The 23,392-nt window shown below is 33.8% G+C and overlaps 1 protein-coding gene across 9 annotated transcripts in view; it reads right to left on the bottom strand.

Annotated features, from left to right (window-relative positions):
- LOC126920752 (neurotrimin-like) overlaps positions 1-23,392 on the bottom strand; it is a 322,766-nt gene that overhangs the window by 79,477 nt on the left and 219,897 nt on the right. For 8 of the 9 annotated variants that reach the window (XM_050731483.1, XM_050731482.1, XM_050731490.1 and 5 more), the window contains exon 2: positions 3,810-3,902. The exons of the other annotated variant lie outside the window; for it this stretch is intronic. In XM_050731483.1, coding sequence (XP_050587440.1) covers positions 3,810-3,902 — 93 coding nt within the window. The remainder of the gene's footprint in view (positions 1-3,809; positions 3,903-23,392) is intronic. 9 annotated transcript variants of the gene reach the window in all.

Genomic DNA, 23,392 nt, shown 5'->3' with positions numbered 1-23,392 from the left:
AATACAGTCTCCTGTATTCTACCTCATCATTTTAAAGTATGAAGTTGGTACAAGTCACGCGAAATTAGATAAACATAGACGACATTTCTTTAAAACTAGCGCTCGCAATTGCGCCGACTTAGCTTTTGTAAAAATTCTCAGCCAAATGGTAACATAAAATACAGAGATATTAAAGTTTGAAAAATCTAAAATTGTATTTATCCCGGAAATTTCTATAATACGATCAATCAGCATGTTTTCTACTGAAAGTTTTTGAACCTAAGGCTCCTTTTTTTCAAGAAGAGGAAAATTATAAATGTTTGTAAATTTATTTATGTAGTACTCTTACTCTCTCTGTCTCTTTCAGTTTTTATCAAGACGTAAAAATATTAGAAAAAACAATGTTTATATTGTAAATGTCGATGTAAGTAGCAGCGATCAGAGATCAGAGCTAGTAAAATATAAGAGATTAATGGTAATGATAAAGAATCACTGTATTCATTTATAATGACTTGCATCTACAATGATGTACTGTACTGAATGTAATCGATCACCTGTGAAAATGTTAAAACTTTACTAGCGATTTTAATTGAGCCTTTGATAGCCTGTTACAATGGTTTATAGTACTGTGAGCAATCAATTAAAGAAAACTATAAAAATCTAATTGCTTCTATCATAATCACGATTCCTTCCTCTTTCAAGAGGGCAAGTAATCAAGAATTCGGATTCTCTATGTTCCTACTTCTCCGGTCGTACCACAGAATTTGTTTAAAATATCAGTTACACGGTTTTTGTAGCAGGCTGCTATCGAATCAGCAGGCTGCACAACCGTATCAAAATTCCAGACGTATCGCGATATATCCGATAAGGTATGAAAGGCAACGTTCATTTCAATATCCCGTCGTAAACATTCTCGCGGTAGTCGCCCATCGATAATCGCAGAAAAATTGGATGAAATACTCTCGAACCACGACGACAATCCTTGATATCGAAGGTAAAGTATATCATTCGTGGCATGTAAGCCGAACGAATTTCATCTTCCACTCTTGTTATTCGTTATCTACGATATTACCGGTATTGATACATTTTTCGGATATTTGCAATTAGCTACATGCTCTTTTGTTCGTCGATGTCTGAGACACAAAGGTATTCTTCTCTATTATCTTTCTTTCAGCAGTACATATAACAGATTGATAATGTCGTCTGCATTCGAGTCTCGTGTTAATTTTCAGTTCGTTGTTAATTTCTGCAGGGTGAGATCGAGCAACAATAGTAGTAATGTCGTTTAGAACGATGGTAATTTAGTTGTCCGAAAAAGGAAAACGTAAAGGTTCGTCTGTTAGTTTTTCAAATTAATATACATATGTATAGTAATCTTATTATTTGAAATAAATTGAAGATTGCGATATATGCTTCTATGGCATAATTTAGCCGCCTTTAATAAACGTTCAGATTAATGAAAAAAATTAAGAAATATGTTACAAATGAATACCTTCGATAACGAAAATTGTGAATACGTACGCAATGGAATTGTCGATTATTCTGCGAAAGCAGTTTATACATACAAAACGGGAACGAACTCAGCGCGTAAATTAAAATTTTCGGCGTGCGTGCAAATTATAGGCCTTGATTACGGGATTTAACCGCAATAAATTCTGACCTATATTACAGGATATTGGGATTTCGAGTAATTCCCGCAGCTCTTTGCACAATGCGCACAAATATTTGCACGAGCCTAACACGTTAAGGTTTTCTATCTTGTCTGGCCATAAAAAAATACTGGTTATAAATTGAATCTTTATAATGAAGCTTGCACACTCGATAATATATTACTCGAGTCAATGCATTAACAATGAAATTACGGGAACCGATAATTGATAGCAATTTATAAAACGTTAGGAAATTGAATTTTCTCGTAGGAACTTCGATTTCTAGGGTTTTTCTAATGCGAGTATAAAGTTATATTATCGATTTAATTACCAGGTTTGTGTAACCTGGTCTTATAACTAAAGATTAAATTTATTGAACATTGGGTTTAGTATCGAAGTGTAGAAAATACGATATTATTGTTTACGGAGAGAATTACATAAAAAGTTCGATGACGAGCAACAGGTAACGCTAGAACCTCCAATTACGAGGAATAATTTAATGTTACTGTTTATCCGTTCCATTGTGTACTTATTACGCGTGTATATCCAAGTATATTGATTATTTATAGTTTATAGTATATAAATTACATTCACAAATATTATAATGTTATACTATATTTTAATACTTCGCAAATTCTTCAGAATAATTTGAGAAGTTATCCAAAAAAAGGGATGAATCTTCTTAAAAATATAAAAGTAGGATGTTTAAATTAGATGAATGTTTCCGAGAAATTAATCCTGTATATTGACGAAGTGGAAATTATATTAATGCAAATCGAAACTTTCGGAATTGAGCAGGTATATCATATTCCAAAGCTAACATTCTTTTAGTTTCATAATTATGAAGTTGCTTACTGTTACGATATATTTTCATGACTTCACTTAAAGATAATAAATTCAGAACTTTATTTTATGGAAAACAACGATTTATTAAAACTATCGCATTTAGAATAGTATTAGCATCGCAATTATACTTTTCTATGTTACATAATAACAATAGCGGAAGTAAAATTAAAACATTCGAGTATTTGCAAGATTTTCAAACATTCCAAATGCTTAAAAGTTGCTTTCCTCGTCTTGCAAGAATAAACAAAAAGCATATTTCACGCGACAATTTTGTCCCAAATGCTAACAACTAGTCTGCCAATAATGATTTTAATCTTCTTCGTTCAAATTTCACTGGCTGGAGCCTCGAAACCTCGGTTATCAAACGGTACTTTTCACTGGGATTGCGTCTAGCAAAGCAATTAGAAACAGTCGTCCCGAAACACGGGAAACGAAAACTCTTGCAAACTACATAGGTAATTCGGTAACGGAGGGAAGACCGAAGTCGTGGATAGGAAAGAACTAACATGGGAAATGTTATTTTACAATCGAGACTCGCGAGGCAAAAAAATGCCATGTGAAACGGTCCATTTCACTGGGACTAGTTTCGTGTAGCAACGCGGTCGTTAACGCAATGCGAAAACACGGCAGTTTCCTACTTTATTTCGGCTTTTAACAGAAAGAACAACAGCAACAACAATAATGTTACCGTCCTCGCGAACGTTCACCAAGCTCAACGGCTGATTTTCAACATTCGACTAGAAACAGAGATGGAAAATTAGAGAAACGGACAGAGAAAACGCGATCTGTATCACGCTAATCCCACGAGATTTCGCGGCTCTCGGCTACTGATTTCAAGCTGGATTATAGTCAGCGCTGAATGACCACTGCCAGCTTCAATTCTATACCCGAAAACTCTGTTTTCCATTCTCCTAAAATCATGTACGTTTGTTGCTCGTTTAAACAGGAATATTGAGTTTTTAAAGACTGTCGCTGCGATTTTGCTTGATTTCTAATGTATTCGAAATATTGGAGTTAGGTGGATGATTTCAGTTTGAAGAAATGATCTCTTAAATGAAAATTTCTACTACATTTTTCTGTTTCGTCTCGCGTTTCTGTCTCGACAAAAGAAAAGCACTAAGATTATAAAAAACACTCGCATGTTTCCAGTAATTGTAAAAATAAAAGATCCGATACCAGTCGTTTCGACTGGTTTGATAGTTCTAGATTAAGTATGTCTGATTTATTGCTTCTAGTAGAAGCTTCCTTCAAAATAATAGAAACGTTTGTATTATCGTATCTAATTTTCTTCTGAATATTTATGAATTATCGAACAATTTTCCAGTAATTACTCACTGTTCTTGTAATTGTCCGATATCGATGCATACTGCGTGCCGTGATGATGACCCGATATTTGCCCCAATATTTCCAGATTCCTCGATTGCCGTCCTGAAAAAGGCACAATGGAATAGGAACGTTAAAGATCGGATCACGATTAATCATAACGGTAAATTAGGTGCTCTCGAGGATAAAGGAATGTTTTCGATGGGTCGGAGCTTTCTTTCATTTTTCTTATCTCTACCGAAGATTTTCAGTCGAAATTCCTTTGACGATTTAAATGAATCCTTATCTCGATGAAGAGTCTCTAATGAAGCAGACCAATATTTTCAATGAAAGCTCAGAACCGTGAATCAACAATTTACGAATACCACAATTACAATAGTCATAATAATCATTTCAGACTATCAACGAAGCAAATAAGTAATAATAATCAGTCGAGTCTATGGTTTGTTAAAATAACTGATCAAGCTATTTACACGCAATTACTCTTGGTCAGCGAAACTATTATAGGAACGTTAAATTAGGTCTATACCAGGGGAATGCTAATGAACGAGTATTAGTTGGTATGTTAAGTGTGGTTTTGAAAGTGGATGAACAATTATAGCAAAGGGCTGACGAACTGAGTGAAGCTGCGCAAACTGTGTTACAATAATTAGATTTAATTATATTAATGAAGATTGTGCTGTTTACTATTAATAGAACATATTAGATATCAATTCCTAATTATTGTAATGACTACGATTTTAATTGAACTGTAATTGGTAAACTAGGGTTTTAGATAGTGATTATAGTATCTTTTGAAAAATTCTACAGAATATGGAAATAATTAACAAGTTTACTTTACTAAATATCTAGCATTTATTTTTATATTATAACCTTGCAACAGAACATGTGCAGATATGATGAAAAATCAAAGTAAAATATTAAAGTTACAGTTAGTCGCCGATTATGATTAATAATTGACATCTATGTTAACAAACGATCTTTTTTTTGTAAATTTTCCCTCTTACTTGCATTTATCTTTATCATAATAATCTGATATTTTATTTTCGAGAATTATCCTACACAAAAACTATGGTTATTAAAATCCAACCAAAAGTGGTTTTGCTGTGCTTCCTTTCGCCGGATATTCGAGGCGTTAAAATGATAATTTAAAGTTGGAAATTGTGACAACCTACGGTCGAAAGTTTAACGATATTCCGTGAGGACAACTGCATGCAGCAATTCTCGTAACTTAGACAGACTGTAGCTCTTTTCTCCGCGAAAATAGGAAAAACTGGTAAATAGGAATATTGCATGGCACAGTAACAACTAACTTCTTGCGGTATCATTTTTTCAGTAAACATAACGATGTACTTGCAACACGCAATTGAACTTGCTCAAACTCATCTATATACATACATTTCTCGGTTATCTTCGTTCTGATATCTTTATTACTTCACACGCGAAAGCTTTATTAAAGTATCACGTTAACCACCTCGCGTGATACTTTTTGCAGTGTAGGGTTTATGTAATGCTTCAAATAATATTCCTTTATAAGGGCAAGATATTTGATCATTTTGTAATAACTTAATAAATCGCTCTATAGTAATTGGTATGTGTACCTACATACTGTGGCTCTTATAGGCTATCGTAGTGTGAATTTTCAAACCGTGTAAATTTTTCCTTTCACAATATCATCGTAATATTACTTGTAATCGCGGGAAACAATAATTGTACTATGTATCATTTTGTATTGAATAATAAAACATCCTATCCCAGTCTTATTTGATTTTATTACTTGACTATTTTAAAACAGATGTTTTTTCTGAGTTATGATAGTGTTTAAGGATTAGTGTATTTATTAGAATAAAATATCATTATTAATACCTTTATAATATTTAAATAAATAAAATCTTTTATTTTTTTATAAAGATTCCTAAGTTTGTAATAACTGTAAAATCCAGAAAAAAATCCGAAGAATATTATAAAAATAATAATTGACATAGTTGTTTATGAGACATGATAAAGATTTCATTAGGTACTTGTAGGAAATAAATTTATTATAGACAAAGTGAACCTAACTCGCACGCTGTTGTTTGACAAATTTCTGTATACAAAAACTCCATTGTTTTAGGGAAGGTTTGACGTAGTATATCTGCATGTGTATATATTCTTTCTTTGTAAATGCAATCGTTTTGCGTAAAATTCGAAATAACAAAGTTCCATTTTCCCAATTCCATTTGGTCAAAGATTTTATTTATTCTTTGCTGTCACGAACAGTTGAAGTTAATTTTCTCAAATTCAGCGAAACGTCAAATCGAAAAATTCTTTAACGTTGCATCTTACAGAACTAAAACAATTTCAGGATATGATAACAAGCATTTTTCTCTTTAATTATGATAATTTCCTACAGAGTTTTATTAATACAAGTATCTGTTAATTCAATTAATTTCTTCCTAAACCTAATCAAATATAATTAAATATAAAATTATTTTATTATTTCTGCTGCGTATGGAACAAGCTTATAAAAAATTTAACTCTGACAAACTGTGAGAAGATGTACTCTTTCAGAAATAAATGATTTCGTAACCAAAAGAAAGAAAAAAGATGAAAAGAATACACTTTTTGATCGTTTCATGTATTTTAAATAATTAACAAGTAATTAAAATAAATAACAAACAAGTTGACAATTTTATCTGAATCGATTTTTAACTTAACGGAGTTCCTGTACTTGTAAAGATTACAAACATCAAAGCGATCATCGATTTCTTATTATTCCACTTTGGAGTTTATTTCGCAGTTCGTGGAAATGCATTCTTGGTAACTGTTCGATCTTTCCATTCACCGATAGAATTGTAAGTTATTTAAAAACAAATGTTTCACTCGAAACTCGGTATATTACGATACGTCAATAATTTCACCGGCAACGCGAATTGCTAATAGCTAAAAATGAAAGCTCGGGAAACAAAGGGTACGAGCGTAATGTAAACTTTGAAGCAGCGAAGAAGTTTTCTTCCCTCGAAATTCGAGAAGATAAAGTTCATATTGCTCCGAAGAAAGTCCGACTTTAAAGAGCAATTCGTATTTTACGAAGCTGTATTTAAATCAATAAGGACAAGATTATAAGTACACAATGGAAAAACTTTCCCCATAATCACTTGCATTCAGGTGTTGCCAATTAGCAAACTTTACTGTCCTGCGTTATCTCTCATCTTTGTCTCAGGAATCCATTATCTTGAAGTATCAACGACGAAAAAATGTATATTATTTTTACGTACTCAACAACTTCCTGACTTACTATAACAGTTTATACTTTTCATAAATTTTCATTGTGTACGGTGTTCATTAAAGAAATTATCAAAATGAAACTTGAAACACAATTTATGTTATATTTAGTTCTGTATGTCAGAGTGAAGCTATGAGTTAAATTTGTGTATGGTATTATATAGTTAGAATAGCTTAGAATATAGAATAGCTTATCTTCGTCAAAAAAGAATTCTATCTTATATAAAGATTACGGAGGAAGAATAGAATTAAGTTTCTTATTTACTGCAAAAAAGCAGTTCCAAAATTTGATACGTTGTCGATCAATAATGTTACCAAAATTCATTTCCTATTTAATTTCCATAATAAACATGTAGTTTTAATAAAAGTAATTTCACATGTCAGAATTGAAAATATTTTAAAATGTATTTTATTTTGTCTCGTGGTACATTTAATATTATTTAATTATTTAAATCAACTATGTTACACACGACAAAGGAAAGATAGTGAAAAACTAAACGGAACACCGTGAAAGTAAAAAAGAAAAAACTATTTTCCCAAATTCGTCTCTACGAATGGCGGTACTTCGCTATTACATTTCCGAGCGGAAGTTGATACGTTGTCAATACATTTCACTTGTCAAACTCGTGTATATCGATACTCGTATGTACAATTTCGAAAGTTCGCTTGCAAATTCCACACAATGGATGCATGACGTACCAGGTACGTTTTTATGGATTGAGCTCTGTTCGGATTAACCACGAACACGGGTTTCGCAAACATAGACCAGGAGCTCTTCAATGGAAGTTGAAAACAATTGTTTGTGCCGGGAAAACGTTCCCCAATATGCCGCTATCAAAAGATCACACAATTTGTACAATTCTAATGTGCTCTTTACGACTTTAAAGGAAACGTAGGTATCGAGTCTTTCCATAAATACTCTCGCGCTCATGAGGTGACAAACAGAATATATTTCTCGATATTGATTTTATCATTTTATATCAGTACTATTTACAAAACGTCTAGTTGCTACAATGTAAAGATGACGTTAGAAGTCACGATAAAATAGAAAACGATACTAATTAACACCAATTTTGTGATACCATACCTAAACCTATTAACGTTAAGCATTAAAATAGATAACCGAGCCACGAAGATAAATAAAAATAGAGTTCAAATAATCGAAAGAAATAATTTCGTCTACATAATCAACTTCGAATAATCATTTTAAATCTGCCACGGGATAACTGTTTTCGTCCCAGGTAGTAACCAGAAAGCAGAAATAATAAAAATTTCCTAAATCTCTTAAAAATAGGTAAAACAAGAATAACTGTGGAATTCAGTACTCCAGCGTACTATAATACATATCCCAGAATGAAACCCTCGAACAAGAAACTAAAGTAATTATTAAACTAGAACTGACAGTTTAAACAATTAAACCTTGCTAAACAAATTCCATTTCATACCTCAAAACTATAACTATTCATAATACCATTAAATTACCAGCGTCTTCAGACCAAATACTTCTTAGGAAATAGTTACTGTCGCGAATAATCCGCGATTCTCGGAAATCTTCGAGTGATTTTACCTCGCTGCTGGGGACGGTACACCAAAAATTCAATTTACGGACTTGCACCATAGAGATCGGAAGTTATTCGAAGTTTCCTCTCCCCCATTTCTCCCCTTCCCTTTCTCTCCCTTTCCCACCCTCTCTTTCTTTCTCTCGTAAATAATCAACGAACGACGGTTTCCCAATGATAAGTTAACGAATTCGCAGATCGGTATTCTCTCGGCGCCGGTTAGAATCCCCTGGAAAGCGAGCAGGGTTGTTCGTCAAAGGTTCCATTGAAATTCGAGAAATTCGAGAAACGGCGCGATGAGAAGAACGGAGAACGAAACAATGATGTTCGCGTTCACCACGGTGTAAGCACGCCGGTGGCCGTATTTTTCAAGGCTCCTTTGTGCACACCGCTTTCAAATTTCGCAGCTACGCCCGAACTTGGGTAACTGAATTCTATTGGTCACAGCGAGTCGTGCTGGTATTCTGCCGGAGCCATACTCTTAAGAAAGCTTTCATTGTTGGAATTCGAGTACGAACTATATTTCTTCCTCTACCCTTCTTCTTTCTTCTTTTCTATCCTGTTTTCACGTGATCCAAGCGCGCGCCAAGTTTTCCACCCACATATCAGGCGTTTATTTAGGACGTGGTCTTATCACGGAACGATAATATCTTAGCTGACTAAAGAACGAGTCATTCTTTGTGTTGATTTATGTGTTGTATTGCTACGCCTCTTACTTTGTTATAGGTGGAAATGTTACAAAATATGCGAATTTTAGAATTTGTCGATACCGTTTACGTCATATGTAGCGTGAAACGATTGCTAGATATATTTCTTAGAGCTAAGCTGAAGATCCATCGAAAAGCTAAGATAAGCCGTACTATGCTGAGTTTAAAAATATTTGGTTTGATAAATATACAGACTGGATCAACTAAGAGTTTAAGTTGAAATATATTCGATACTATTAATTATATAGGACAATGTTTCAGATAAAAGTTGGGTGGTTTGATAGGGTGCGTATGTTAATGTTATTGGTTTTTCTGTCGATGAATGCGTAAACGTCATGTGAAGATCAACTTCACTTTTTTAAAATAGAATCACATATCTTTTAATACAATGATCGATGCAGCTCAATATTCCCTACAAAAGATTACTGACCTCCTTATATCTAAAGGTATCATTAGTTTGGCAGATATTTTAACTTTTAGTTTGCGAAGCTTACTGTATGAAAGACGATACGTTCCACAAATTAAAAGTCACTTACCCCGTATACGAAACTCCTTTCGCAGTTAGCACAACACTGCTATTAGTTTAGCTATGCTATTAACTTAGCTTTTAGTGGAGACGTTTCTGTGTATATATATACTGGAGGAAACATCTTTAAACTTGGCATAGCACAGCTTAACGTAGCTTCAAACTGTGAATATTCAATTTTAGAAAATTTTCTTCTACGTAACTTATTGCCTTCCTTTCTCATCGTCATCGTCATCTTCTCATTTCTGGCCCGTTTTCACGTTGCTCAAGTAGACACCAAGCTTTCCTCCCTCGTGCGATCAGGCTTATTCTATCGTGTTGGCGTTTATTTAGGACGTGGTCTCATCATGAAACGATAATATCACGGCTGGCTAGGCAACGATTAATGGAGCAATCTCGACTGTGACTGATGTTATACGCAATCAGGAAACAGCTTCTGGCTTTTCATCGGTCCCGGATATGTACATCATGTGCAGGGATTGGCTGGCTTACGCGGACCGTCCAATCTATTCAGTACCGTGAAATTTACTTTACGGCTTATTGCCCGGTGTTTAGAGTAAAATGTTACCGGTCATTCTGGACCAACGTGTCATTCTTACTCGTACGCTCCGCGGTACTTCATTTCGATGCTGATGCAAAGAAAACGACGTGCACCAGGGACACTCGGGTATTTTGACAAACGAAATGCGGACGGATTTTCCAACGTACCGCTGGAGAGGTTCTTGTTATTTCTGAGAATTAAGAGTGTTTTTGTTCCTTTCATGCACGGGCTTGACCTTACATTATTTGGACACGTTGAATGTTTATTACGTTGCATGTACACGCTGAAAGGGGATTTTCTTATTTATTCCATTCGTACCATTGAGGTGGGAATGATTCACTAAATTCAAAAATCTAATTCAAATGTTGTTTGACTTTGTACAGTTAAATCGAGTTTTATTCGCATGGGTTATCAAAATGAGTTGCTGATTGGTGCATGCTTATCATCATAATGATAATAATAATAGATTGGAAGTTATTGTCCGCGAGCTGCGTTACATTATAATATCATTCATATATTAATTATACTGCATTTATATAACGTAATATTCATGTAGTTATAATTTTGTATCCAGTCTATTAGTGTTAATTATTATTAGCTACCGCCAAAAAGCTCGATGTAAAGTAAAGCTTTGAGTTAAAATTTTAAACGCGATATAAACTGCATGTAAAATCTAATGTGAACAGGCGGAATTTACACACCTGTCGTGGTTTTCTATGGCATGGTTTCGCTTTGAACACAACTGATCTACTCAAAGTAAATTTTGCGGGACCAGTCTACCTAGGCAAGGGAAACAAGTGACACTCGACTAATCGTTGTTCGATTAATGTGCGTAACAAACGAGGTGAATGAAGAACGAACCACGACATTTCCAAAGACAAGACGTATATATCCAAATTAGAAACAGAGCAATTGAAAAGATGATCATTTAGAAAAATATTTGAAAAAAAGGTAATAGTTACGGTTTGTACTAATTACTAATTATAGTAATTCGTGTATATATATGATTAATGATAGCCACGTAAATTTAATGCTGAAAAATAATCGAGTGAATGTTGTTATGATCGTGGGGATGTAATAATTAAGAAATGTAATAATTTAACAAAAAGTGAATTCATTTAAGCAAATTTATGTTGTAATAATTTGTTATAATATTTCAATGCTGTTATTGTAAAATATTTTCATCCAAATCATTTTTGAAAGCTAAAATAAATCTGAATAAATTCCATCAGAAATTTATTAGTTTCGGAAAGTTTGAAATTGAACATTGTTATAAAGCAGATGGATTGTTTGGCTATAAAGAATGCCTGTCAGTCGAATTGTAAAACAGTCATAATGAAATTCATTGATAAATTCATTGAAAATTGTATAATGGAGAATGATTTGTTTTATTCCATTTAGAATTCAAGGTACTTTTCATAAACAGTTTCACAGTTATAAATTACAAGGTACGTACATTTTGGAAGATATCTAATAAATAAAGCTATTTCGATATTCATTCATTCTTTTTTTTGACAGATAACATTTTTATTAGAAAATTATTTTGTAATAAAAGATTGCATTAAATTTCATGTATCTATTATGGAATTTCTTTTTATATTTTAATAAATTGATAATATAAATTAGGTATTAGAGAACAACTAGAAAACTAAGCTTTCAATTTGCTAACGTTACGCACTTGTATACAAGTTTAAGTAAGCTTATGGAAATACATAGAAAGTATAGAAAACCTAGAAGAAATAGTGACAATATTCTCATATTATTATATACAAATGTAGACCCTCAAAGAACATACTAAATAGAGAACTTAACACTTAGGGAAGAAACATTTTCTTGAACATACGAATTTTGGACTCCATAATTCTTGATCTTAACAAGTTTGACATACTTTTACAGAATCTCGAGTCTCTGTAATCTGGCATTTGAACTTCTTGCGAACAAAGCGGTATTAGCGAAATTTAGTAAACTGGATAAAATAAAAAGCACTTTAAAGTTTAAAAAGTCTGCTTCTACTTCGACTTTCTGCTACTTTTATGCATAAAATTGAACTTTGAAGCGTAGAAATGAATGTAGAAATATCTAATAAGGCTAAACATTTTGTTTTCATAAAATTAAGATAATATTACAAAATCATATTAATTCAGTATTAATTCTATTTACTCGTAATTATTAAATTCATAAATTAATTTGTAATTAATTTGTTTTTGTCTTCCAATTCTTGCGCATTCGTAACAGTATGCATATTAACTAGTAATATTACACATAAGCTAAACTAAATTACATTCAATGATTAATCATTAATCATTACCGATTAACAATAATGTAGTATGTTACTGTTGCCACGGGAAACAAGACCTTGTTACATAAAAACGCATTAATTCTTTACTGATAATAAAAACTCCAATTTTAAGTGTGTAGAATTTTCTATAATTTTTTACTGAAAGAATTATTTTTACATTTTTTTTTTCATTGATTATCTTCAAATATCTTCGAAAATAAACAACGTGTTTGAGATTAAAATCTACTATCCAGCAGCTTTTGTTCCCTACTTATCGAATATACACTTTGAAATTACAATTGTCTTCTAAATTATAACAGAGCTCAGGTGAACACAACATAACTTTGCTAGCATAAAAGAGATAACTAATTTCATTAACTTTTTAGTAAATTATGTGTTGTGCGCTTCAAAGAAACTTATCAATAGATCCTTAAAACAGGCGAGCGAAGCCTATTATAATATTAAAATACACAGCAATGATAATTATAAATTTTTTGATATTTCACATTTTTTCTCTTTATTTAAAATTTCTATACTCACATATATCCACTCAAATTTATGGTATTGGTTCTATGAAATTTCTCATTTACTCTGTCCACCGTATCCTTTGTCTACGTCAAGAAAGAAAAGATGAAAATATATTTTTCATCCTAGATTTTATGCAGTAGATGAAAACAGCAAGTCGTTCGAAACGACTTTATCAAAAAAGGAATATAATGACATAAGAGCAGCTGTCGACAACCATCGTGGCGTATATTTATTGTAAAACCATGAGTCACGCGGGACCAAAATCGATTTGTCTTTACTGGCGAATTCGTATCGAGAGGCGAACCTAGCTAGATCTATCTATCAACGGTATGAAACGATGAAAAAAGGTATTTCAAACAAAAAAAGAAATGGTGGAAAACAGAACGACGCGTCGAAGAACGATGATGCAATTGAAAAATTGACGTATCCCGTTAAACTGCTATTACATTTTTCTCCTACGAATTTCGCCATACCTTTGATACAATATCTTCGTTTGTGTGTGACAACAGTAAAAGAAAAAAAAAAAAAGAGAAAAATAGATGAAAATGGAAAGAGGTGAAATATTCTATTAAAAAATGTTTGTGCCACGATCGAAATTTTATTTCACCTTTTTTTGAAGATATTAATTCATATTCAACAAAGCATATTGGGCTTTCAATTGGCCGTTTCTTCTCCACTCTATCAATCTTTTCAAGGCTTGCACTTAACAAAAATTACATAGTAATTAAGAAGATATACCATTAAAACACAATGTTATTTTCTATTTAATTATTCACTTAAGTTACTAGCGACGTAGCAATGTTAATTTAACAATTGTGGAACAAAAGTAAATCGGTGATAAAACTACGACGAATCTTTTTAAAATCTGCACACATTGAAGGCTAAATAATAATTAAGGAAACAGTTAATTAGAAAAGAATGTTAATTTGACAATGAAGAAACTAATTGAAATGGAATCTTGCACTCCCGTTTGAAACCGGAAGAGAAAACAGTGGGATAGTTGGTGCTGTTCCCATAATTGGCCCGCGTTCCCCAATATTAATCAACGTAATCAGAATCGCGGACTGCTGAAGATAATTTCGCTGCATTGTTTATTCACTTTGTCTCGACGAATGGTTCGCGACTACATGTAAATTCCCGGAGGATCAAAAATCCCGGAGCAGCGGCGCGGCGAACTTGTATGAGGAAGCTACTAATACAGCTTTATATACCCAGAGGAGTATTTTACCCAAGTTCCTTCGTTCCGGTCTGTCGCCACTTTTCCGATAGGCTCTTTAACTAATTCAAGCATCGCTACCGTGACATTCTGGATAAAAATTCAGGGAGAATTAAAAAGGAAAAGGATGAAGTACGAAATTTATGGAAATCCTCGTAGTAACACCAACGTCCCCGTATTATGGCGGCGACCATTCCCTTGTAATGCGTAGTCATTACAATATCAAGGGTAACCAGCGAACAAGGCAAATACAACAAGATAAGGTTGTTTGAAACGTCTGAGCTTCAACATCTTAAAATTCAATCTTCAATTTTACGCAGAATAATTTAATTCGATTAAATCCTAAAACGTCATTGGTCTCTAATATGGTAACGGGAGAATGAGAAAATATCGTGCAGTCTAAAGTCCACCAAGAGAAAATATCAAAGACAAGAAAATAATTCGGACGAAAATAATATCGTGGTAGGATTATTTGAGTCAGCAAGAAGGAAATAAATAAGAAAATAGGAAAAATAATTTACAAGACAGATTTAATCATTGTTAAATTGATCTTCTATGTGACTTAGACTGGGGTCACATCAGACGGGTGTTGTTCGCGTGACTCTGCCCTTAAATAATCTTACTTTAACCCATTGTTGAAAAAAATAAATGAAATATCAGTGTATCATTGTACTGTCGACGTTAATTGTTAATTTAGCTTTGTTTCGTGGTGGAATAAAAGGCAGCGGAAATAATTTGGTAATTAACAAGGTTCAATTAAGAGAAAGAGAACGGCGAAAGTATCACGGGAAAATAAAATATTCTTTCTAATAAGGAGAATTGTACCGTGATTAAATTTAATTTTCTTTTCTCTATGAAATTAAAAGTGGAAGAAGCGATTGAGCTAACGATCATATTTTATTAAAATATTTGAATCTTTCTGTGGAAATTTCATAAATTGTATTAAGATAGAGATATTGAAGGAAAGTCTGGAGAAGCACTGGAAAATATACTATTTTAATATTTTCTGAAAGCACTTTACTGTAAAGACAGTTCAAAATTGGGCACGTGAACTACTTCTCCTCACATTTATTAACCAGAAGGAATCGATCGGGCTGCAATTTTTACGAATCGTTTTTCATGCGCAACATATTGTCATCTGTCCATGTTCAGCACAGAGAGAGAGAGAGAGAAGAGAAATTATATATGAGGTCAAGCTATTGACAGTGGAATTACGGTGAAATTAAATTGGCTTTGGGAACATATTAAATATCTTCAAACTTAATTCATAAAAATATCTTTGTATAATATTTCGGTTTCTTTTTAATTAATCGTTTCAGTATTTGCATTCAAAGTATTAAAGTGATATTAATCGTTTCATTATAACAGATTAAATATTAAGATTTGATTGAAATATCTAGTTTGAACAAATACTAAAGTTTAGATGCAGTATAGATAATCGAGTAGTTTCATTATTATCCTAACTTAAATTTGAGATATTTTATGGAATGATGAAATTTACGTAGGTAGCGTAAGCTGACAGTCAAATATTTGCATCGAATATATGTACAAATCTATAAATTTTCCGATTCCTCGACAAAAGAGGTATTTCTTGAATGCATTATCAAACCGTTACTTTCAAAGACGCTCAATATCTCATCATCATCCGTATTCGAAGCAAATCTCTCGAATTTATCGAAAACCGATACCAGCTTGAGAAAATTATCTTCAATGCCATGTGCGATATAGATAACATTACCCATTGGTCAATACTATAAATATGGAAACATAAAGCCGTAATATTATTTCACGGTAAATATTGGAAAATATTGGAAAATTGAATTCAAATGCCTCGAAATGGCATTCGCAAAATATCTCGATCGACGTTGAAGGAAAGGTTTTCAAGAATTGTCCTACTTCCTGTAAGACTGATTAATTCATGAGTTTGCACGTTTTCAATGGAAATATCCCTGTTATTTTAAATTTCAATATTGCCACTAGCGCTACTACGAAAATAAATCTTTGTTACATTTATGAAAGTATAATTTTGAACTATTTCTAAATATTTGAAAAAGCAACGTATTCGTTGTATAGAATATAGAATATATTTTGCTCTATTATATTTATTTCTAAAAGTCGATATGTGGGATAATCACAGAATATAGAGGCACTTCGCTATTGTTAAAATTATCACGTGAACTCACGTAGCTTTCTGATACAATTTTACTAATAAATTACGAGCAAGATTGCATCTAACTATAACTGTTAAATCCAATTAACATGGACTTCGCCTTTCGTTACGCAGCTACTCGCCAGATTCGCCGTGGTACTTGTGACTGGAAATTTTACAAGAATTATTGCTGCGCAAATAACGCTGGAATTTCTCGCAAACATGGCGATCGATAGAAATAATAAAAGAGTTCTCTAAATAAACGGAGCGCAACTCGGTGAAAGAGAAGGAAAGGAAAATTATGCTTTCATGTTCGCGTTTGTTGGAAAAGCGGGTTTAAACGATCGCACAATGTTCCATGGCATTTCATCCTTTCCACCGATAGATAAAAAATCGATTCCCCGATATCCCTTTCATCTTTTTTCTATCCTTGGACTTACCGTTGGGTGACTTGACGGTTTTCGATAATAAAGACGTCTATTTCCATGATAATGTATGGAAGGTTAGAGCTACTGGGGACTTTCGCAAATTCTGTTCGTCGTCCCATCCCTTTTCTAATTTCCCCGGAATTTCATCTCTCAATTCGATGAAGATTATATTTGAAGTTATTTTCACTTAGTACTTTCAGTTAAAACTCCATGTTTTTTAAGCATGTTAATAGAAGGATCATTATATGTAATACACATATATGTGAAAGAATTGAAAACGAAATAATTTTCAAATTAAATAGTACCTGTATAGAAAATAGTATTCGATATATATAAATACGATGTGCCCACTCAGATATCATGCACAATTTTTCGACAATTTAATAAAAGTTTAATAAAAAAAGGTTATGAACCAACATTCATCCCTGTTGAGTGAACTGGACTGGAAAGATAAATGTTCTACTTCCATTGCAATTAGCTTGGTACTGTTGAACAAAAAAAAAATTAATGTTTTATGTTTGTTAAAATTGTTTTAGTGCCCTGTAGGTAAAACGCGATGGGAAAGAATTATATCTCTCTTTTTACAATTAAACAATTTTTAATTACAGAAATAGAAAACATTTTTTGAAATGTTTGTTTGAGTGTTCTCGTTATAAAAAAATGAGAATATTTTTATAATGATTCATACAGAAATAGTATTTGCGAACAAACGTTTTTTAGTAGGTATATAACACAAGCAATGGAAATAGAAATTTCTAATAAGATACAAATAAGGTATTACACGTATCTAAACTTTTACATATTCAAATGACACACGGCTTAATACATTTTATTACTAAAATAATTCAATAGCTAACTAAATATTTCCAAATTACAATTCACAAAGTATACATACATTACCATACTGGAGGTAACGATTTGTTAAATATCCAATTATAAAATTTCACTTTATTTCCTTCAAATCCGGCTAAAAATAGTAGGGAGAGAAGAGAATTAGCAGTTACCTCTTCCTTATCCTGTACTTATTTTGATAACTCAAAGTCGCGCAAATGCGGAGATACACGAGCCACCGGGGATATTACAGAAACTCGCAGGAGCATAAATTTAATTTTAAGCTCAACCCTGTTAATCTTTCCCTCCTTATACACGACGAGTGCTTCTTAGCCGACGTAAAATAACGAACGCTATATGCAAAGAGACAATGACGTAGATCGCAGGACATTTACTTAACTCACATTATGTAAAGATACTAATTGTTAATAACTAATTTTATAGATCAGAAACTGCATGTACATATATACCGTATGCTTCTTTGAATCAATATCTATCATTGTCATCTAGATGGATCATAAGACCAGAGTTCCCAGAATATAATTGATGACGTGCCTATTTAATCCACAAAAAAATGATTTATAATGTCCCTCTCTATATCAAACAATTTGTCATGTCATGGATATTTGTATAAAACATTAAAACAGACACCTGCATATACATGAAACTTTTGTTACAGTTTTAAATTATATGTAATCATCAATTATATCTATTACGTATAAAATATAATCCATTTAATATGATCAAACAAACATAATCTGCTTAAAAATAGATATATTCCATATACTTATATTTACATAAGTTTCAAACCCCAGACAATAAATTGCTAAAAATGTTAATAAGATTCGAATCATTCTCAAGACATTTGTCACTCATTCTCTAAGGTTCCTCACCCCGTCTTAAAAAGGTCTCGAATTATTTATCTCAGTCTTTGAAACCCCTAAACTTTCACTACTGACCGATTTTAATACCTCGCCATCCCGTTTACACTTTTTCTACGAGACATCAGGGACGCGTGAAAGATACGAGAAATAAAAAGGGTGAATCTCGAGGCGTGAACGCAAAAATTGGATACCGTGAGATCAGAGCGGGACGAGGACGTGGCAATTGCACAGCAAATTAACCAGGAGCGTCGTAAAAGTGCGAGAACGGTTATACTTCGCCCTAAGCTGCCCCTCTGTCGGCCATTCCCGGTGCCACTAACACTCTATCGTCTACCGACCAGCGGTTACCATTCCCTTCTTTGGTCTTCCTGCCCTTTTTTTTACCTGCGAACTAAATAAAATATGGATCAAAGCAACGAAGTTTCTCTCTCCTTTACGCCAGGCCAAGTGTGCCACTCGCAGCTGGTAGTTGGGGATAAGTTTCCAACTTTAGAACGAAGACACCCCTTGTGGTGAGTTTAGCACCCTTGTATCGAGGTTTTGTACACGTGCACCAGACGGAGAAAAGCTGCTGCTGCTGCTGCTGCTGCTACTTGTGTTTCCGCCGTGTGCTCTTACTAAAGGGCTTGTTGCGAACGAACTGGTATACATGTAATGGGGAATGAGTTGCTGGAACTTGCTAGGTTAAATCGCATTTCGGAAGCTTTCTTTTGTTTCTTAGCAACGATACTCTCAAATGATTTTCTGGTAATACGAGCAGCGGACTGTGAGTGACGTGTCAACACATTCAACGAGTTGACAACGTAGTTTTTATTATGGATAGACTTTTAGAAGCTAAGCTAATTGACTTCATTTCTTATTCGCTTCTTAATTTCATTATATATGTATATGATCAATATTCAATTCTCGAGAAACAAACTATGAAATAATTGCTGATAGCATGACTGCTCGCAAGTGGGAAAAAACTTCTCGTAGAAAATATAAACAATTTAAATTCATAAATATCTCCACGACCAGTTTCATATACCAGATACTGGAACTCCTTAAAAAGACCACTTGAATTCTTACCGTTCAACCAACTTAATAGCCCCGTTCCTTCCAAAATTACAAACATTCAATGTCCACTCTCATCATTCAATCTTCTAAAATTATTCAGACTCAACAGCTCGAAGGGATTTATATCTCTTGCGTTTCTAAAAAATTAACACGAAAGTCACAGAAAAGCAACGGTTTCCAAACGGAATTTGCGCGTACGAAACCACCTAACCTATTGATTCTAGGTCTAGCAGAAGAGTTGAAAAACAGTCGATATGTACGTAGGTCCGATAACTTTCTGAAGTTCATGGATCTCATTGGCGAGGAGAAGCGACTCGAACGGAGCAAAAGTCACGGTGCGGTGTCGAATCAATAGAAGAGCCGATGTAAATCGAACGCTTGGTTCCGTGTTCGCTGACCAAGCAAACACCACAGTCGCGGGTAGCGAGATCTCGCTTTTGAAAAAAAAATTCCACGGTTCCATCGAGCGGCAGTCATTCGTCTGTGTTAAAAAGGGATTCGATGTCGATATCGGGGCATACATCACACACGTGATCGATGATAGCGATTCGAGCAGATGGCTGCAGCCAGTTGTTTCATGCGCGGATTGAGAGAGGAACATTGTTTCGGCTTAAAGATAACGCTTTGTTTCCGCTGCTACGCCGGGAACAATGCACACAAGCGAAAATCGAATAACGCGCGTAAAGCTCCAGATAAGCGGGTGGAAAAAGCCTCGGCTCAAGCAGCTTTCATATTTCACCACCAGGCTCGCGGCTCTTCGTCGTATTTTCCATTCTATCCTGTTCTCACCCTTTTAATTACTGATAGAGAAACGGGCCCCGGTATGTGCACCGTCTGGAACATCGATCGCGGCAACATTTAATGGAATCGCGTATACCGCGGTTGGAAAGATTAAAAGTCGCGAGATTTTTCCACCTTTCCCCGGTTCTCTTCCCTCCTTTTTTTCGGTTTCCGCCATCGTAAAGTTATGTCGTAAAGGTGTTTGAAAAAGATAAAAAGCGTATAGAGATTTTGTGAGCAACGAGGAGATAATTTTTGGGGATCTGTTGGAAAGTTTGTGGATGTAGTAATTGGTAAACTGGATAGAAAATGGTTGGCCAATATGAACTTCTGAATTTTGTGAATTATATAAACACAGTTCTGTATTTTAGTATTAATTAATTCTTCGAGCTAAAGAAATTTTATGATTTCTTTGATTCTCATCAAGAAAGACGAATGCCCAATACTACTGTTAGGGTACAAATGATTTATCGTTGGAACAAACAACGTGTATTTTCGAGCTATCGCTGGGAGACGCGGTCGCGAGAAAACGCGTCACCGGGAGTCGTAAATTCCCGTTACGATTGTAATAATCGACACCACGAATAGATCGATCCCCTTATTTCGGTTAGGATAATAGGCGTGGTTGTTGTAGTATAATACTGCGATTAACAGGGTTATAAAATTTATATTTCCAACATTTAATACACCAATGAGTTACACCGTTACGTATGATATAAAGCGCGTAGACGAGATTTTGAGATACAACACTCTGGTAGGTGAAGGCCCTCGTGTTGTAATAGAAGTAGCGATTGAACAGACTGAACAGACTGACTCTTTGCTCTCATGCAATTACGGAGGAAAGCTCGGTGTGGATGTGGTTTTTGAGTGAAGAAAACGGATTTGTTGCTCACACTTTTCGTTAGTAAGGTGAGAGCAACGATCTGCGATGTCCATTGGTTAGTCGATATTAATGAGGGGACGGAACCTCCTACCAATGTTGCTAGTTGATATCTTTGTTTAAGAGAAAACCCGGATTTTCCGATAGGTAAATCTCCGCTTTTTGCGTTAGGCCACTATCCGGTTTCTCCGTAACTCATAAGAGCGCATAATAAACCTAAGGACCTTTCTAAAAACCAGCCGAAAAAATTTCTAGGATTAGAAAGTTTTTCCGGGCAAACAGATTGACTTAAACCACATGTGAGAACAATGAATTTAGAAGTTCAAGTTTATTCCTTAGAGTGTTATGGGCGCGTATATGCGTCTGGCGAAAGCTATCGGTGTGGACTAAGGACACATATATGCGTTTTCTGTAAGTGCCCGGCATGGACTAAGGGTGTTTGTCAATTTTTCCGAACATCTACGCAGAAGTAATATTATTACGTTTGTGTGAGATAAATATAAATGCATTCCTTAGTAAAGGCAGTAAACAAATGCCAATAATGCTTCATTATAACAGTTGTCTACCTGTTTCGCAGACAGTCGCATCTAATTATCAAGAAGAAAATATGTTGTTTGTGTGAAAAATAAGAAAATGCAAAAAATGCGATGTCGGATTATGTATCGATAACTATTTTGAAATTTTTCACACACTACTGAATTATTAACTTATACTACTGAATTATTAACTTGTGTTATATTTACTAAATTTAGTTTTCTAGTTTATTGCTTTCTAGTTTATTATCCAAATTCTAGTTTATTGTAAATTTCAATGTTTATAATAAATAATTAACACTAAAATACGCAGATGAAGAGTAATTGCAAGTAAAAATATATGAATATTATACAGAAGGTCAACCGTCCGGAATTTTAGCTAAATCAAGTGATTTCTTTCCTCTTAAAGAACATACAACACAACCTTTTGATTAATCTAATAACCTAAGAATACAATTCTAGAATCTTTTGTATTATCTTTATGAAATACCATGTATACGTGTAAGTCTCGACTAATAACTGAACAAGTAATTAGAAAACTATTTGGGATAATTGTGTATGTGCTGAAACCAGACGATCCACGATACACGAGGTAAAACGTTTGTTGCTAATTAAGATTCTCTTGTTACGTTGCTGTTGAAACTACGAAGATGCCCTTTGCTAGGAGTGAACTGGAAGTGGTAAAGCGCAGTTCTTTACAAGAGCTATGCTTCAAATTGCCGGGTCCTGAGAGCTGTTTATGAAGAGGAGCCCCATTTATTTTGAAAACGAGTGGCCATCTAACACAAAAGCAGAAGGCTGTTTATATACCTTGTTGAGTAGTATAATTTAAGACTCGACTGGTTAAAGAAACGCGTTTGCGCTTCTGCTTCTGTCCTTGTTAGTGACTTCTCAAAAATTAAATCTGCCTCTTTAGTTTTTGTTATTTTATGGCATACTTCCTACTATGTGAGTGTTCGTGTAGATTAGTAAAATGGTTATGAGATTAATTTTAGATCTGTCAATTATTCGAATGTTAATCGATCACGAATCACGTTGATCGTTAAATAGATCATGTTTTGCTGTCACAGTATGATGGCAAATAGATAACACAATTTAAGAGTAGATATACCGAAAAATACGTAAAAAAAGAGAAAATAACATAAATAATAGCGAATTGCAAAGAAATTTCTGAGAAATCGTACTGCTAAATACGCTCTTCTTTACTTCTTAATTCATGAAATTGATCAATACCACTTCTGAGCGATGTATATTTCATATATTTATGAAAACAATTATCTTTTCATCTGCTCGTTTCATCTGCTCCTCACAAGTTCCATCAAAACCAACCAATATCCCTATGTACATTTTATTAAACCATTTTATAATACAAAATACTTCAAGACCAGTAAATCGTTAAATTAATTAATCATTAATTAGTCAACAAATCACTAAT

This window comes from Bombus affinis, chromosome 9 (genome assembly GCF_024516045.1).
Source record: "Bombus affinis isolate iyBomAffi1 chromosome 9, iyBomAffi1.2, whole genome shotgun sequence".
NCBI classification, from domain to species: domain Eukaryota; kingdom Metazoa; phylum Arthropoda; class Insecta; order Hymenoptera; family Apidae; genus Bombus; species Bombus affinis.
This window is presented reverse-complemented; position numbering and strand designations above follow the sequence as displayed.